This window comes from Pecten maximus, chromosome 6, assembly GCF_902652985.1.
Source record: "Pecten maximus chromosome 6, xPecMax1.1, whole genome shotgun sequence".
Lineage (NCBI taxonomy): Eukaryota > Metazoa > Mollusca > Bivalvia > Pectinida > Pectinidae > Pecten > Pecten maximus.
The window spans coordinates 43,192,391-43,212,619 of NC_047020.1; the positions used below are offsets into that span (position 1 = coordinate 43,192,391).

At 34.7% G+C, this 20,229-nt stretch overlaps 1 protein-coding gene across 3 annotated transcripts in view; it reads right to left on the bottom strand.

Annotated features, from left to right (window-relative positions):
* LOC117329847 (phosphatidylinositol 3,4,5-trisphosphate 3-phosphatase TPTE2-like) overlaps window positions 1-20,229 on the bottom strand; it is a 37,178-nt gene that overhangs the window by 6,510 nt on the left and 10,439 nt on the right. Inside the window, exons 2-11 of one of the 3 annotated variants that reach the window (XM_033888024.1) lie at window positions 18,153-18,394; window positions 15,827-16,033; window positions 15,019-15,111; window positions 14,331-14,497; window positions 14,084-14,148; window positions 11,499-11,559; window positions 7,485-7,566; window positions 5,527-5,677; window positions 4,834-4,914; window positions 1,634-1,739 (exon numbers count right to left, since the gene is read on the bottom strand). In XM_033888024.1, the coding sequence (XP_033743915.1) occupies window positions 1,634-1,739; window positions 4,834-4,914; window positions 5,527-5,677; window positions 7,485-7,566; window positions 11,499-11,559; window positions 14,084-14,148; window positions 14,331-14,497; window positions 15,019-15,111; window positions 15,827-16,033; window positions 18,153-18,367 (1,228 nt within the window). In that variant the 5' untranslated portion in view covers window positions 18,368-18,394. Of the gene's footprint in view, window positions 1-1,633; window positions 1,740-4,833; window positions 4,915-5,526; window positions 5,678-7,484; window positions 7,567-11,498; window positions 11,560-14,083; window positions 14,149-14,330; window positions 14,498-15,018; window positions 15,112-15,826; window positions 16,034-18,152; window positions 18,886-20,229 lie in introns of those variants that run through there. The other 2 variants (XM_033888023.1, XM_033888025.1) reach the window with 2 other exon arrangements.

Consider the following 20,229-nt stretch of genomic DNA (forward strand, 5'->3'; position numbering starts at 1 on the left):
ATCACAGACCGGTTGCCATGGTAAAATGTATTAAGTGTATTAACAAGAGGGAAGTCTCGAATGTATTGAATGAAGTGTTATGTTATTTCCTGTACAGGCGGTGTAGCCACACATACAAAGCACTGCAATCGATAAAAAGGAAGCACGCTATGGATATTGATGCAGATTCCCAAAAGACCGAGAGGATTTTTTAGTAAGAGTGTGATCTTATCAAGGTTTCTGACAGTCAAAGTATCCGATCGAAAGGTCAATTTATATTTCGCTCACAAATGTCGAAGTTGACGAGCCTGTATTTACGGGGAACACTGAGGCCTAATGCTCCTTACCGAAGCCTGAAACGTAATTTATTAAATCGTTCACGTAACGGGCTTGTAAATTGTCCGTGAGTGACCAGGATGTCAAGTCGTTCGCGTGCCAATCAATCTATCGTGGTGGCCGTGTTGACCTCGTGGCTGGTCATAAACGCTACATTATTTTTAAGGAAACAGGCATAGTTGCCGACGTAAGGACTTATACAGACTGTCCACGAGATTTATTTTGTTAATAGCAACGGACGTTATGCATAATGATTACGTTGTACATTTATCTACTGAAATTGTAAAGAATGGTCCATTGTTGAATTTCACATAATTTATTTATTTTTTTTATTTATTTATTTTTTTTCATTTATATTGTTATGAAAGGCAGAAATACAAAAAGTAAACTAAAAACTATAAGATATTTTCCAGAAAGTGTTTTCTATATATCTGTCAATAAAGAATAGCTGAATGTTTGTCACTTAAGAATTACTGCTCAAAACCATAAAGGACAGGAATTAGTATCAGCTTTTAGCTTGTTTTCCAATCCTTATGCATAAATGATTTGTATTGTGATGTTATGTGTAAGTACTTGAATACTAATAAAATATTGTTTAAACCAAAACAAGATACAAAATGTCACCACACTTTACAAGACAAAAGGACATGATAGATAAAAACAATTTCAAAGTAAACGGAACTAAGGAATAAATGGATTTCGTGGATTTTTGTTTAAGGTCTGTTTAAGCTTGTCAGTGGAATGGTAACCAAAACCAATGCTTCATTTACCCCGAGCCTAATCAACCTGATTGTATACGGAATCTTTAAACAGTTTTACTCCAATCTACTTTATAAGTTGCGTAATCATTTTTTCAGCTGTATCTTGTATTTTTAATCGGATTGAAAAGTTCGAATCCCAGAGCGTATTTTTGGATTAAACTCACCAAATAAACGGTATTTGAATCCATTGATGTTCTGATGCTTGTTGCAAGAACCTGGTGAAAACTTGGAGAGTAATTTGAAATAAAATTGGAATAATTCTAGGCTTAATATGGATGAGGCTGGAATTAAATGTGTTCACCTTGAAGTAATATGATACAATATAGTGCAGAAATTTCAAAAAAGGGTTAAAGTGAGAATTTAATTACGACACAATGCCAAACATATATTTCCTGACAGCTAAAATGAGCTTAATGATGAAATCTTTATTTTAAGCTGAAAAGCTTCACACATAACTAGGTCATTAAAAGCCTATGAAATGCAAGCCATATCCATCATATTAAGATGGATGAAAACAAAGACACCAGCTTAAGGCATTAGAAATTGTCCATACTTACTGTTGATACCGGTTATAGTTACGGTAGATATCCGTAATTTGACGATGGCAGGAATCTCATTAGCGTACTCCTTCTTCACCTTTTCGTAGTAACCAACAAATCGACTCTGTAAAATTTATACAAATGCATACTTGAATAATGAACGGGAAGAGCAATGCAAACTGATCAATTGATAATAATATTCGACAATCGGACAGGACTGACAGGAATGATGTCACAAATTCAAAATCGAATATTGGACAGGAAGAATAACATAAATGAAAAAAAATCGAATATTGGGAAGAAAGAATAGCACAAATAAAGAAATCGAATATTATACTGGGCAGGAAGTAAACACACAATTACAAAATCGAATATTGGACAGGAAGAATAACATAAATGAGGAAATCGAATATTGGGCGGAAAGAAAAGCACAAATAAAGAAATCGAATATTATATTGGGCAGGAAGAATAACACAATTACAAAATCGAATATTGGGCAGGAATAATAACACATATACAATGAAGAATAATGAACGCTAAAAGTTCATGAAAGTTAAGAGTCACGTGGCATATTAAGGCTATCATGGTGTCAGAGTGAAACATTGTATAATAATTTGTTCTGACTGAACGATCAGAAATTTCGAATAGACATAGATATTCATGATTATAATCGAACACTGACTAATTTGCTTGTCTGACAACTGTGTGAAAATGTCTGACCAACTGTGTGAAATCTTGATTCGGTTACTGTAAACGTGGAAATTTACGCGAGGGGGAAATTTACGCTAATTACAAGGAGTCCTTTTGATCGCGAAAATTTCCCCAACGCGTATAGTTTACATATCGAAATCGCGAAATTAACCCCCCGCGAAAATAACCACGTTTACAGTATTCGATCTGTATCTACCGGCTGAGCTGTAGACTTACAGTGCACATCTGTTATTGATAGCACTGGGATATTTTTATAATTATCATCGTTACTTGGGTAATGTCAGGAAGCAGGAATATGCTGATGTAGACACAGACAAAAACAATTATTCCGCTAAGATATAAACCAGGCGTCTATGTGTTAGCGAGATTAGCCTAGGTATATTGAACTCACGCCTAAATCATGGATTTATGTTGAATTTTTGGAAATAAAACACTTCGTCTCATGACTAACAAAACTTTTTATGAATTGTTAAAAGCAGTGCAATAAATCTCAATGTACACAGTAAATTGTAATTTTGAAATATATGTCAGTGCCATTTAACCCGCACATTGAGACATATAGGTTCACGTGATACGGTTTTTGAAAGCATATAACTAAATTGTAAAATCTACAAAAACATGTTTCTGTAATATGTTACAATTTGACATAAACTGCATCTCAAATGTCTCATGTCCTGTCCCGTGTACTTTAATATCAGTGCAGGTTTGATATATATATTTGTTGTATGCAGCTTCATTTTCAGTTTACATGTAACGGGACACTAATCAAAATATTCCAAGAATTGCTTCAAAGAACGAACCTTATTAGGATGGATTTGCTTGATTGACCATGCATCCGTTTGTCAGAGACGCTCTTTAAAACGTCCGACCCGCTGAACCAAATAGGTCCGTTCAAGTGTGGTCCAAAACGTTGGCCCAAAACGTTGGCCAAAAACATTGGCCCAAAATGACTCAGGTCCAAGAACTGACCAACCCCAGAAATATTTTCTGAAGAATTTTGTGGTTTGGGGAAAAAACAGAAGTTTGGACGGCCAGCCTGTTTTTCAACACTTTTAGCCAAAAATATCACTTATGAATCCTTGACGGAGGATACAGCTCTATGGTACAGTTTTATCATTATTCACTATAAGACATTAAATCTACAACTATATTAAACGGCAATATTCACATGTGTAGTATTTATACATGTTAAGTTAAGATGACAAGTCTTTGTGACAGGGTCAGGGCAGTTGGTATTTGTAAATAGCTGTACACTTAAGTATCCTATGTGGCCAACACAATTTAAGAATCGATACGGCCAAGGCTAGTTCAGTCCTAAATAATTCACGGGGCCCGTTAATTTCTGACAGAACATCGTCCACCCAGTAATAACCCTAATACTGAATTATACATATTGGTAGGCTCTCTCATATCGTCCATTTAATGCGTTAGATGAGTATTAGGAGAATTCTTCCTTAGCGTATTCGAATGGTAAAATGCTACAGATGCTGCAGATGTTGACGACATATACTATTCAATACATTCAATTCCTGATTAGTAATATCAATACATCAGATATGAAGAGTTAGGCAAATATTGAATACCTGCATGATTGCCCAATTCATAGTAATTAAGCTTCGTCAAGGAAATAATGAACTATTTAGCGATATTAATATTGTGTCTGCTATATATAAACTGTTATTCATCTCCATGCGTGAAATCATGTCCTGCTGACTAGATAATAGGGTCATTAGAAAGGGATGAGGAAAATAAACACTCATAAGACGTTCGTACTTTAGAAAACATTGAGTATCTGATAAGTAAACGCCGTTAATCATTATATACATATATAATTATTTTGTTTATATAACGATCACGATCTACGGCACCCAATCGCCTAGCCAGAAATACCCGCAGCTTATACATGTACCGCTGCGCCACATCGGCGTTATAATTATTTTGTTTATATATATATAAATATATATATATATTACATATATTTATCTATTTACATGAGAGCTTTTTGTTTCATAACTAGTGAATTCCGACCCTGTATAAAAGTGTATAATATAGTTGTCTCCCCTTCAAGAACATTTAATAAACGTCATTTAATTTGGAATTACGTGATCAAATCTTAAAAATGAAGCTTTATTTATCTTTGAAACTGACCATCAATAATCAAGTGTAAACAAATGCAAAATTCCTTCAGACTCTTCACAATGGCCAAGCATAACTTTTAAGTTTCCGTGAACACTCATTTTCGTGTTGGGACCGTAATGTCTCCTTGTAGTAGCTGATGGCTACTTCGCGCAATGTAAATCATATGCTATCCAGAACAGTTTTGATAAAATGTTGCCAGCTACTACACTACAAGGTCTGAGATCTCAGCTCCCGAAGAAACACAAAACCGCCCGGCAAGGGACGGAACCAGATACCTATGATCTTCACGTGTGGTTGAAGCACTATCCATACAGTTACATAATGTACCACGGACCCTTTCTAATTCGTTTCATTTTTATTCTACTAACCTGACTGGGAGTCTCTACGCCCTGGAAAGTTGATCCTACGGACAGATCAGTTCGTCTTCCTCCAAAATAGTCCAGACTTTTCTGATAGGAAAAAATGATTTTTGATCAACCAGTTGAAAGTGGAATTGGTTCTGTCTTTTCACTGTATTGGATAATGTTATTTCGAAAACTTTAATTTTGAAGAAGATTACATATAATATAGATAAATTTCATGGTATAAGTAAATTTAATAAATATGTTATTAATTTAAAAGAAAGGCGAATCTCATTTTCTTCATATCTAGAGCTTAATATGCATATAAACTACAAATACATTTTAAATATATATATACAATGTACATGTTGACACACAGCTTAATACGTCTATAATGACAGACAATATCAAAGATACAAAAGCTTCAATAGAACTAGATATCGATATCAAAATTGTATATAAAGGACAACTTCCTTTTCTACACCTACATGTACAATGCATATTAAAACCGGACGCAAGTAATTCAAAATTATTTATAAAATTCAGCGCCCAGATTCATCAAAGTAATTGTTTATTGGGTTTGTTTTTTTTTTGGTTTTTTTTTGTTTTGTTTTTTTTTAATTTAGAATTCACTAAAGAGTAAACAAGTAAACAATTTAATGCCTAACAGCGAGGGAGGAAAATAGCAAAACCGAAGAAAAGATGGATAATTTGACTCACTTCCGCTTCTTCGAACATCTCACAGTCCACCAGCCATGTGCAGATCATTGTTCCGGTCCGTCCCTTCCCACCTTTACAATGTACAGCGATCACATTTGCTTCGTCTTCGGACAGAAAAACCCGTACGTCATCACAAAACTTCACCATATCTCTGCAAAATAGGCAAATTTGATAAACACCAGTACATGTAGATCACGTGTTATGTTCTATTATGATGTCGTCATCAGTACTTGTATAAACAAGCATGCTGTGTACTTAAGTAATACATGTCCCCTACCGGCCCCGCTAAAAATAGTAACAGTGACCTTGCCCCCCAAACCCCTGAAACGCGAATATGATCTATAACTACTTATACTGAAGTTATATACCAACTTTTACCAAAATAGCTTGAAAGATCGCTGAGAAAATGCAGAAAACTGAACGGACGGACTAAAAGACGAATGGTCGGACAGACGAATTGACGGGGAGGAAACCTATAGCCTAAGAGGGGGGGGGGGGGGGGGGGGGGGGGGGGGGGGGGGTCCATCGGTAGGGGACTTATAATAGTCGAGGACAGAAAACAATACAGTTAAATATTACTGTATTAATCATCTGTAATTCGTAATCCAATCATCGTATATATATATATCTTATGATAAAGTGATATTTGCTTTGGATTTCAATATATTTTAAATCGATTCGATCTATAAGTTATTTAGACAACCCTTCAAAACGACTTTGAAATTGTAAAATTTTTGTCTGGGAATTATCTATAATCAATGGTAGGTAGGGTTGGTGAGTTGATAAATTTCAAAACGAGAAATACCCGTCTTTGTTTTGATTGTGCTGACATCAATACCTACATGTATCTCAAGGCCAGCAAAATCCGACACTGCTATGAGAATTTACACAACCCATGTTTGTGCGTGATGGGACATTCATTTGTACCAATCGATATGTATTTTACATATGTTATCGGACATTCGCGTACGCCAAAGGCGTGACATATTTACAGCGTAACAAAACATTATCTACTCAAACTGACGGTGCTAAGCTGTGTGGGATCTGTATCAGTCTAGTTACAATTAACAGTTGATACCTTCACAGTATCCTTTGCTAGATAACAACATATATTTCTGGGCTACATATAAAAGCGTGGAGCAAAACCAGTCGTTCAGTAGAGAGTGCGATTAAGAAAGAGTTGCCTCCAAATGACACTGGATATCGATCGATGGTTAGAAGATTATTATCAAACATAGTCTTAAGATAAAAGATTATCTGGATTTCAACACGGATTAACGTCATATTAATGCACTGTTAATCCTTAATCCTGGATGAAATTGATTTTAATGAGTGTATCTATTGCTTTACTGACCATTTAGAATTTAAGTCAACTCAAAAATAGAAGACAAGACCAAAGCTGAATAACATTCAAATCCCTAAAAGGTCTGAACGTCAACATTAATATATTTCAATTCTCGGATATATTAAAATATGCACTTTAACCTTTGAAATGGTTCCCTAAAACTTAAAGATTGAATACATCGCCTCACCGGGGAATATATATTACCACACAGATATAATCTAGACGCCAACCTCCTCATTCTCCTATTCGTTAAGTTCACGACTGGCTTATGGCATTTAAATGCCATACTACTCAAGTGGCTTGTCCCAAATATCAAGATTTCCTTAACAGATGTTGAGTGATGATTGACTAACTGACAATACAGTCTGGAGGTAGGTGAATTGATGCAGTAAGACGTGGCATTGTCGCCATCATATAGTCAATTTCTCTATGTGATAAGAGGTTGGACCCTTTAACAACATTTCGCCGTCATCTCCATTTTCTATTTTTGTCATTTTGAGAACATGATATAAAGTTTTCCTCCTCCTCTCTTCCTCCTCACATTTCAAACCATATTCTCTTGGCCCTGATCTCTCTCGATCGATCGATCGAATTAACACCATTTTACACTTACTCTAGCGTTGGGACGTTGTGATCATCTATGTAAACTCTTTCTACTCTACCGTGGAACAGCTCAGTTGGATAGTTGCGTTCACCTACAAAGAGATAACATGCTCAAAATTATTCTGTATACAGTATACTATATCTTTCCTGTGGTTCAGCGTTTCAAGGTTTCAGGAAGAGTTTGAAGCAAAGGGGATGCATCCTTAATACCTCTCTATATGTTTTACTTTCTCACCTTCAACAAATAACATGTATCTATATCGTGATTTTAATTATACTGGAGAAAACAAAAATTACATTTTGTTGTTGTTGTTGTTGTTGTTGTTGTTGTTGTTGTTTTTCGAGAAATCTGGTTTACTCGAACATTAACAAAAAAATCGTCAATAAACTGGGGGACCCTGTCTCTGGAATATTAATATTATAAACAAAATTGAGTTAAATAGTGAGAGATAAAAATACATCAAAACATAAAAAAACATCAAAAAATCAGGGCTGGCAGACAGTCCAACCAATCAGACACAGTGATGTAACTATCGAAAAGCCAAAAACATACCAGTACGTGTTGTGATACTGTTCATTGTCAGAGATACCCCCTGATAGATTCGAATATAATACTTTAAGTGATATGTTGCATGCTGTATACAGTAACGCGTTCATATAAACAAGACAACGAGACAAAAGACTCTTACATCAACTCTGTACACTTCTACAGGGAAATCGCTGTAGAGAATTTGTATCAGAAGAGTGGAAGCCTTGTGTTTATCATCTGTCCAAAGCGCAAAGGACTGGTTTTTTTTTTATTATCCTCCGGTATCAGCAAAATATGATATGTGTATTTATAAACTACAGAATCTAGTAAACAGTACGAATATACGAATATTGATACAAGAACAATGATACCTGTTTCATATTCATGCTATTTCGATAAAGAACTGGGCGTCATTGATATAACCAAACATCAGAAATATCTCCTTAGCATAAACATTACGACTTTTATGTCCTAGAGGTATGTCTGATCGAGGTGCCCGCCATTATTAGCACCACGTGTAAGTTGTTAGGGTTACAGACGACGCCATCTCCTTTGACATTCACAACAGGTGCAAAGCCATGTGCATTACACGATTGCAAGTGTGGTTCACGTACTCAGCTATACCAGGCTGACGGGGTCGGAAAGGAATGCGTCATACCCCATTCATGATTAATGAAGAGAGTGCAAATGTTTCCTCAAATATTTTTTCGTGGCGTCATGTATTTGTGAGTTCATAAATTATTAAACTTATTACTTATAAAAATGACTTTACAACCGAAGGTTCTTATCATAATGTTAAATTGCTGTCTGTACCGGTAGTACATATTTATAAATCACATATATATCCGTTTTATTTTACAGGACCTTGGTACTTAGAACAGCAGGTCCCAGTTTCGTCAATGTTCCAAAAATAAGGAAATTGCTTAACTAAAACTTTCCCATAGTAAAACATTACATTTAAGGGAGGTCTCTTTATTAATATTTCTTCCTTAAATTTTGTAATGCTTTCCTGGAAAATTTTAAGTTATGGAAGTTTGGGAACTTTCATGAAACCGGGACCAGAATTCAATTCCTTGTTTTTAATTATATGTCTAATTTAATATTCAGTTATAAAGCAAACTTCGACAGATTAACATAAGGATTCTATACATTTTTTTCTGAATCCTGTTGATATTCCTGTATAAAATGTTTGGAATGTAAAGAAATGTAATAAAATATGGTTTAAACTAAACCTAACTTCAACATGTCGCTCGATTACAGATAGAGATATTTTCTTTAGATCTTTTTTAAACTAAGGAAGTGGGTACTTGGAGAACAAAAGAATATACCTCGTTATATTCTACTGTAGTTGTAATGTAGCTGTAATGAAAAACCGCCAGAAAATTATCCATAGCTGTAATAAAACCCGTTGTTATTTCCTTAACAAATACTATTTCGCCAAGAACCTGTCAATCATCGCCATCTCTGACTTAATTAATAACTAACTTCCCAGTAAGTGAAAAGCTCAACAGGGAGGCAAAACGAAAACTGTACCATCTAGTGTGAGGAATGCTGGGTCAGTATTTTTACCACCACATGGCGTTATGGAGTATAACTACATTACGGAGGCCCAGGGATAACTTTTATCGTCGAGGTTTTCTGACGATTTCATATTTATATATATATGATAATGATGTATTCATTAAGATATGAACGCAATACTAGCATGCCAATATCAATTAGCTTCACATGGTACTTTCACCGGCAGCATTAGGAGAGAAAAGATGTAAAATCCGCCATCTTTTTCTAATGATAAATGGAAGATTTAGATGAGGACAGGGTGACATTTAAACTAATTAAAGCATCTTAGTTGTATTTCTGTCCTTAAATATCACTTTGTACATAACGAAATACACAATTATATGCATCTTTTATACGCATGTCTGGAGATATTGGCCTTCGTAGCTAATGCACAAAGTGTAAAATCAAATTCATCATATGGACATAATCCTATAAAAAAAGTAATTTCTCCCAAACCATAAAAGTATGTGATATTTTCCATGGAAACCTTTTACGAGAATTTATCTGTCATGATCGCTTCTCAAAAACTGGTCACAGAAGCCAATCAATAACGCTGTGCCTTAGATAATCTCGGTAATATGTCTGGTATATAGAAAGTGATGTCCGGCGGGAATTGGCGCCTCGGTGGTTAACACATTTGCGTAAAAATGTACTGTAAGAATTCTTTGAACATGAAATATGCTTTTTAATGGTTTGTTGTTAAAATGAGTTAAGAACATTACACAGATTTAAGCCTGATATCGGAAAATTAGTATTTTCGTATTTACAATAGTAGTTTGTACCATGAAACAGTAATGAAAATAAATATTGATTCTTCTAGTTAACGTGATACCGTAGATATTCATCGAAAAAATTCAAAATAATACTTTTAAAGTTAGTATAATAATAGTAGAGAATAATTTAACTTGAGTCAATCGTATTTTATCTGTAAATTAAAATATTTGTTTATGCACTTATGCAACTACTTTCGTTATAAAAAGATTTCAATAAAGTTTTCAAGATTGATATCAGCTGCAGCGTTTCACATGAATCAATGAAATAAAGCAGAGTGCTCAAAATAGCAATCATAACAAAATAAACAAACGTACTGATTATTGCTTAAGCAATTCATGTCCCCTTCCGGCGCTGCCAGCTATTGCACTGTAGTAATTGATAAAGAAACTATTTTTTTAAATCTAAAGAAGTTGACCTTGACCCAACAACACTCAAACCTGTCCGGGACATTATGGTCCTTTCTAATTGTGTGAAATTTGATCTTTTGAAGGCTTTCTAAAAAATAGTTACGATGACCTTTGCCTTGACCAAATAACACCAAAACTCGTTACGGTGACCTTGACCTTGATCAAACAACCTTTAAACTTGTCCGACATTGTATGTAGTATGATCAAAATGTCTTCATATCATGAATGAAGCCGCTAGAGAGCGGACAACATTTGGTGTTACGATGGTACGTACAAAACGGTCGGAGACTGCCATCAAGGAGTAAACAATCAAATACTAATGATGTCACACAAATTTCATAATGGAGTGTGTTGAGTTTGTTCGTGTATTTCTTAACGGTCATTTGTCACCACTAAGATGTCACTACATGCCATGTATTGTTGATATGAATGACAGCTCTAGAGGCAAATATGCATAAAGTCTGCAAAGCTGTGTCATTCATATCGACTATAAATGTTACATCAAAGAAATACGAAAGCAGTTTTTTAACATTTTCTATAGTTGACAGTTTTATTTAGTTTTTATTATTATTATTATTGTAATACCATTAAAAAACAGTTCCGGTCGTTGAAATTGTCAATTTCATTAATGGGCTTTCGACGTTTCCTTGATTATAACTATGACGTCAAAACTGGTAACGTGGTATTTACAGTCTGACCAAAGGCATTTCCAAATGAAATATTTAGTTGGAAAAACAAGAAAGTGTATACTTACTACAAAGGTCATACACTTTGTAATGGTTCGCGTGCTTGGTGTTGAGGAACCTAGCTACCTCCTGTAAGCAAATACATTTCATCTTTGTAAGAACACAATATCATACAGTTATTAACTTGACTTACTCGTTAATCAAATAAATTTCACCCTTGTAAGTGCACAATATTATACAGTTATTGATCTGGCTTACACCTTATTCGAATATATTTCATCCTTGTAAGTGCACAATAATATACAATTATTAACCAGGCTTCCTCCTTAAACAAATACATTTCAAATTTGTAAGTACATAACAATATACAGTCATTAACATGGCTTCCTCCCCAATCAATACATTTCATCCTTGTAAGTACACAATAATACACAGTTATTGACCTGGTTTCCTTCTTAATCAAACACATTTCATCCTTGTAAGTACACAATAATACACAGTTATTGACCTCGCTTCCTTCTTAATCAAACACATTTCATCCTTGTAAGTACACAATAATACACAGTTATTGACCTGGTTTCCTTCTTAGTCAAACACATTTCATCCTTGTAATTACACAATGATATAAAGTAATTATGACTATGTTGTATTAATACGGTAATCACATAGTCAGAAATGAATAATTAATTACTTAACAATTCCCAGTGATCACATTCATATATTACCCCTGTGGGTATCTTAATTATATGGAGTTGCAAAAGTGTCGTCCACGACTCTCCACAATCCTAATGCAGTGACAGGTCAGTGTTGCTCAGTATGAATATGAGTTTCTATTTCCATTTGTTCTGCATTGTCACAATATAATCTTGCCAAACAAAATAGAAAACTACCAAATCATAATTCTCACATAATTCCATTTATCGGCAATCCTGTGAGAATTATAGAACAAAAGCTTTAAAAAAATGCAGTTTAACGTTTAAACATGCTAGACTTTAACATCCAAACATATTGTGGACGATGTGATGCCACGTTCTCATCAGAATTTTTCGGTAATTTATTTTCGGGAGTGATTTCAATGCATCTTTCATATTTTGTAGCGTTTGAACCTTCATATATTTTGTTATGGATTTTTACAGTTGTTTTATAACTTCCTGCTTTATTCAGTGTAGCAAGCCTAGATTGGTTGTTCGATTATTATCATGGCATTTCATATCAATATACAGGGTGACATTCGACTCCTGTCTCGTAAAACTTCGATCAATAAGTCTAGATCATGGTTTCGAGTCATCATGACGTTGGTTTCCGATTGCTGACATTGATACTCCTGTTTTATTAAACAGCAGATTAGGAAAATATTGATCATGTAAATGTTAAAACTAGAAAAAAAAATAAACGCCAAATAGTCATTATATATATATAGAAATACAACACTACATCAATAAACAATATCAATCTCATTTCAGAAGCAATTCAGGGACCATCAAGCATAGACATGTCTGTCTACCACAGAAAATTAAGAATTTACGTGGGCTTATCGGAATGACGTTCGTTTCAAATGCAGAAATACTTAATATGTTATTGAAGCCAATCTATTTTGGGAATTGCTGACGTCAAAATATTTGCACAGGGATAATTTTTCAACTTTCTTTCGCGTGCGTTTTATTTTCGCGAAATTCGCGACCAGAATAATTTCGCTAAAGATAATTACCACGAATAAATATAGGGATTACTCAATTTATAAGATATGACAACCTTCATTTCGTATAATAATGTTATATCCCTTTCAGTCATTTTATATGTCGTTTTTCATTACTGGTATTATTGGTTGAACCAATGTTTTAGCTTTAGGTTATATGTAATACATGAAATACTGTTTTGGATATCTCACTTATGCTACAAAGTGTATGTGACAGGAAATATTAGTGGGTACATTATCTCGCGATTTCAAGACATTTACACAATTTCGTGGTACAAATTTTCCTCAAAACTCCTTTTTAGATTAGCATTTCAACTAAATTTGTTTTATTTACTTCCGAGGTTCTCGCCAACCACGGAAATCGCGAAATATTACACACCGCGAAAATTTCATGTTAAACAGTATATAAATTAAACGGCATCAGTTATAAATATAAACATAGAAAATGTGTTTTTATCCGTATTTATACACATAATAATGCTGATTCAACCAATTTTATACCACAACCCAACATTATTAGCTAATTATAGTTCACACACCATGGTTTAACCTACAACATCTGGCTAGAAAAACGGAAATAATTGTTTATACTTGAATACATAATGCAATTATTAACGAAAACAATGGATCTGCGATCACATATCTGTAGCAGCTGAGAGATAAGGCGTCAGTCTCTGTGCACTTTTGCCATTAGGAAAATATCAGCGTTTACATATCGACAGCTATCGCCATGCTACAACAGCTAGGCAGATACTGTTTCCTTCATAACTTCAAACAAAAAAGAGCTTGTTACAGCTTCTTGCTTCAATTATTAAGAGACCTCTGCGTGTGTAACGCGTATGTGTACCATACATCTTAACGACAAATTATGAACAGGCAGTTTCCGAGGCGTACCAAGAGGTTCCCACTTTTAAGATTACACAAACTACACGTGCCTGCACTTGTGTTACTACTTACATTGATAGGGTTCCGGTACATTTTTCGTATACCCGATGACGGGAAGGACATCGCGATCACTCTCTCTGAAGATAAAACAGATGTGTTTTTTTATGTGTGCTTCAGTGACAATGGAACAAGTTAAACATTCTGACACCATCAATGTTACATGCCCGCCAACCAAATTTAAGCTATGAACTATAAAGTAAACCAAAAATGTACACTTGCAGCTAAAACAAATATTATTTGTCATACAAAATCTACTGACCGGTGATGTAGCAAAGGTCAAGGTCGAACCCGTCCTTGAGGTACCGTCGCTTGTTTTGAGATACCGTCTTTCTTGTGGCGGTGATCACGTGACGGTACTGCTGAACCATAAATACAACACTTCGGCCAATTCGGATGATACGTAATGTTCGGCCGACGACGCCCCATCTGGAATTCAGGAATCAATTTTACAACAAAAAAGACAACATTGACGATCTTCATTAATTGAACATACGGAATGAAATTAAAAAAACATTTTTGACAAAAACGTATATACCACGTTTCTTCATTGAAATACGCTGCAGCTTATTTAAGGCTCAAAGATATTCTACATGTACTTTGTTATTTGAAAGCTTCTCAATACAAAGCCAAATGAAAGCTTCAATTATAACTCCAAACGATATTTTTTGATTTTTCAAAATGATATATTTTTTTGATTTGCCGAAATGATTTATCAATGCTTGATATATATCATCAACTATATTGCTTTATGAAATCATAGCTTTTATTTCAAGTTTAATGCATGTCGATATCACACTGAATTCTCACTTCGTACGGTATAAATCTTTTGAACAATGAGGGAAACATGATGATTTTAAAACCTTCATACGGCGTCATAAATGGAATCGCAAATTTATGGATTATACACATTGCATTCATTACCCGTGAAGAGCAATGACGTCACTCACCTTCCATAGTTACTAAGTGCCAGGTCTATGATAAAGGTCGCGATTACTATAACCATGTCAGTGACATCAAAACAGTTCTTGAAGAAACTCACGCTGCAAAGAAATACGATACATCTGTCAGTTCATCGGCCAATAAACGCATCAGTACTTCATTATGGAGTTTAAGAGGTCAAGACGTCATTTGTCAAACTCTTGTTCGAATCATTTATAAAGAAAACGTGCTTGCTACTGGAGAGATCGTGACTTTGACTAGATCCTTCATGAATATAGAACTCTACAGGATTGCAAGTTTGTTCTGAGGGTAAAAGTTTCATTTGTTAAATCTAAAATGGCGAAGTTGCAAATAAAGCAACATCAGATGTAGAAACATTGCCCTTGTTCTCGTATTGAACAGTATTTTTAAATTCTCTGACGGAATGATTTTGTGTTATTTTTTTTATTTTTTTTTGTCATAATTTCAAAATATTCTCACCCCTTGGTGAATATTTGGATTATACAAATAAAATTGAAGCAAGTTATCCCCTAAGCAAATATTCGGACTATACAAATAAAATTGAAGCAAGCTTACCCCGAAGCAAATATTCGGACTATACAAATAAAATTGAAGCAAGTTATCCCCTTAGCAAATATTCGGACTAAACAAACAAAATTGAAGCAAGCTTACCCCTAAGCAAATATTCGGACTACACAAATAAAATTGAAGCAAGTTATCCCCTTAGCAAATATTCGGACTATACAAATAAAATTGAAGCAAGTTTTCCCCTTGGCGAATATTTGGACGTAACAAATAAAATTGAAACAATCTTACCCCTTGGCGAATATTCGGAGGACGATCTCGAATAAGAAGTAACCGACTATGATACGAGATGTGATGGTGATGTTTTGTGACGTCACTTCGTCAAGGTCGGCACAGAAGTCGATGATAACGAGAGAGATGTCTACAAGGATGAGGATGACGGTGAAAAGGCGGAAAAGGAGATGTTCGACGAGAGCCTTGACCTTCCATCGACAGCGTCTGAAGACAACAAGAAAACCCAGCCAAACATTAAATACGTACATGTATGTGTCGATTCTAGCGCTGCATCTTGCTATCTTATCTTCTTATTTATGAGAGTGAACATTATTTAAATTTATATATAATACTTTTGACTATAATTAGTGTTTAAGCAAAAACTACGAAGTTAGCTGTATCGTTGTTGTTTTTTTGTTGTTTTTTTTTGCTTTTTTGTTTGTTTTTGTTTTTGTTTTTTGGGGGGGTTTGTTGTTGTTGTTGTTGTTGTTGTTGTTGTTGTTATTGTTGTTTAGCTGTTTTTTTGTTTTTTTTTAAGTTTTCTTCTTATTCAGGGGAGTGAACATTATTTAAATGTATATGTAATACTTTTGACTATAATTAGTTTTTAAGCAAAAACTACGAAGTTAGCTGTATCGTTGTTCTTTTTTTTGTTTTTTTTGGGGGGGGGGTTGTTTTTTTTGTTTTGTTTTTGTTGTTGTTGTTGTTTTTTTGGTTTTTTTTTAAGTTTTCTTCTTATTCAGGGGAGTGAACATTATTTAAATTCATATGTCATAGTTTTAACTATAATTACTTTTTTAAGCCTAAGCTATAGGCTTTAATGTTGTATGGCCTATACAAAGTTAGTTGTATTTGTTCAAATCATTTTGACATGAGCCAGTAATATAGATACATCAAATATGAGGGATTTTTCCACAATATATTTTATTGTCTGGTATAGAATTTTGACGTTCACAGATTAATTATGATATGTGTGTACATTATAGGTACAACCAATCAAAATACAACGCTATTATCTAACATTAAAGACAGTTCTCTGGGCTACAAGTGTTATCGATGAACATTTGTCTGTGGTACTACTATACACAAAACAAAGAGATTGGCAAATACCGTTGTGCACACGTTGTCTCTCGCCATTTACCAAGTCAACACATACCAAATATCTGTCGAGGGTACGATTGCCGTTTGATTAAATGGTCTTTAACAAAACAAATTGATTATCAGTTACCACTTAAGCAAAACTAGAGACGTAATGTTTTCAGAGAACAAATATTATTTATAGATATATACACCTGTATGATTATTATGAATAGCTTTGTCCTTGTGTGTAATTAAAGGTAAACGTTTACCAATGGACTCGAGACATTATCTTAACCACACAGGTAATGGGGCGTGTCGACACAGGTATAGACTATTGTTGTTGTCTATTGTTTACAAATAGAGGTCTTCCACTCTGACGATAGGTTTTGTTTGTATACAGGATATAAGTATGATAAGATAATGTATGTAGATTGCAATTGTCTCTTCTTAGCGGCTCTAAAGTTACGTCCCGGAAGGGTAGTGAGATGAGTCATTTTTTACTGGGAACGATTTTACATAAGTTCTTGTGTTGCTTGAACAAGATTGCATTAAATATCCCGGAAGGCCAGGAAGGGGTTGTGAGATGAGTCATTTTACTGGGAAAGATTTCATATTAGTCCTTAAGTGAATACATTGCTTTAACAAAATTACATCAAATATACGTTATGATACACTATATTTCATTAGTGGTCACAAAAGTTATGTCGTAAATTGGAGAATTATGACAGATGGTTATTTTCGAAATATGTTGATTTTTTTTTTTTTTTTTCCTTCATTTTTTTCATTTTTAAACTTAACTAAGATTCTATAAATCTTTCATTGTTGCTAAAAAAAAAGAGCTACATAGTTTTAAAATGTACGTTTTTGTGGATTTGTGACATCAGTTTATCATAGCAGAACATCTAACAAAGCAGTTTATCATTGTAATACTAAACAAATGATAAATAATAAACAAATAACAATAGTACCACAATAATTAATATCTTAGGACGTGAGCACTATTATCAAAATTATAAAAAAAAATCAAAAAAATCTTAATACAATTTTTTCATCAATTGTATACCATACATTTATTGGATTTGAACATCATAAGAGCCAACAAAAACTGCTGCCGGTGGTACTGTTATTAAAATTATCAAATATAAAAACATAAATTATAAAATCATGAATTAAAATCACGTATTTACAACTTATATACAATACATGCATAGGATTTGTGGACCAATAGGCTAATAACGAACTATAAATAATTTATTATACGTACTGGAATCGCGAGGAGGGAGGCACATTGGTATTTCCCTCCTCCAGGGGGATGTGTGAATCTGGCGGAGGGGGGAGACTGGAACGGCGGCTGGTGTTACTCCTTCTATCATCTGGGATATCCAATTCCATGAGTCCTCCGGTCGGAGGCAGCGTGTCCCTGAGAAGATCCTGTGGAATGTCCACAAACACATTTCCGTTCTTCTCAGTTTCCTCCATATCTACTCAGCCAGTGTTTGCTTCTTGCTACCTATAAACGATACCCACACACAATACTTTATGTCAGATGCTAAACACCAATAGCATTGTTAGAGCCGGAATCATGGAGCACAGCAGCGCGTATTCTCATAAAACACATTGCTGGAACAGTTCACAAATAGATACACTCCTGGCGTTTTAATTAGACTTGCATCAAACCATTGATTTTGAATAACGAGTCTTCTCGTATTTCATAGCACCATATGAATTACGAACACAAGCAATCCAAATACATCCCGTTATGCAGACTACTGGTTTCCGCTCTGAGAGTGCTCAAATATCAACAAAAAATCGATGTTAGTACATAATTAACACACAAGCTGGACTTATTGAACGAAACCACATATATGACGATTCTACAGCGTTGAGGAGCGCTATGAGGTATCACTTCGGTCATAGCGTCTGACCAGTCCAGAGGCCGGAATACAAATTCATCGACAAATCATTGACCCCGAAAGCTGGTCAATATTGAACTGATACCTGCCAACAGAAGTGTCTCTCTGGATCTGCACGGTGTGACGCCGATGTCTACGTACCAAACAGTTCCTGTAATCGAACTCTATGTACTTCGGGCATATGGAGGCGCTTGTGGATGCTTTACGAGCTGTTTGTGCTACAGTGGCTGATCGAATTATCTAATACAGTTTTACGACATATAGTGCTTTGTCCTCAATAATGGGTGTGACGACAAATACACATTTAAAATCTACGGAAAACGAATTTGAAATGTGAAAATGCTACAGATTGTTATACAGGTCAAATTGAACCTTTTCAGTTTCGCTTTATAATGATATTGCTATCTTATTGAGAACAAAGACGTTCAATCATGAACAAGGCCGTTTGATGTTTAATTAGTTATCTTTAAATCTAGGTCAGATGTCGTCAGAATCATGAAAATACACAAGGGAATATATCTGAAAAGGACTGAACGGCTGATAAATACAGCCCATTATCAGTAATTGTAAATATCGAGGGGATGATTAACATCATTTAACCCTGTACATAGTTACTGTAAACATGGTTATTTCCGCGGGGGGTTGATTTCGCGATTTCGATAGATAAACTATACGCGTGGAGGGTATTTTTGCGATTTTCCCCCCATTTGACACCTGTTCCATAAATACAACATACATATGTATATCACAAATGGATAAGTCATGGGAATTTGAGCGTAAATTAATTTCTCACGTTAATTACCCTCCCTCGTATTTCCCTCATTTCCTTCTCATGTAAATTTCCTTCCCACGTATTTTCCTCATTTTCCTCTCCTGTAAATTTCTCTCTCACGTATTTCCCTCATTTCCCTCTCGTGCAAGTTTCCCTCTCATGTATTTCCCTTATTTCCCTCTCTTGTGAATTTCCCTCTCACGTATTTCCCTCATTTCTCTCTCGCGTAAATTTTCCTCTCGTGTAAGTTTCAACATTAAGAGTATATCTTTTGACGTCATAAATATGTATTTGGATTTAGTTGCTTTAGAATTCTAGTACATGTATGTCATACTTGAGATCACTAATTAGCCGGCTTTTTTTTTTCTTTCTTTTTTTTTTTTTAAGGTGAAGTCTGTTTTTAGCTTCCCATTACCTCTCCTCTGTAACTCATAATGCGGTAGGCGAGGGTATGCATATAACATTTAAATTCCCAGTCTTATCTAACACCCGAAAAATAACAAAAATTATGAAATTATCATTGTACCTCTCCTTCTATATCATTCCCATTCTAATAATCCTGAAACTTCCCGTCCGGACTTTACGAGACACAATAAGACGAAAAAGCTGTCCGACTGAGTTCAATATGAATTCAATAATCGTCATATTTCTTAATT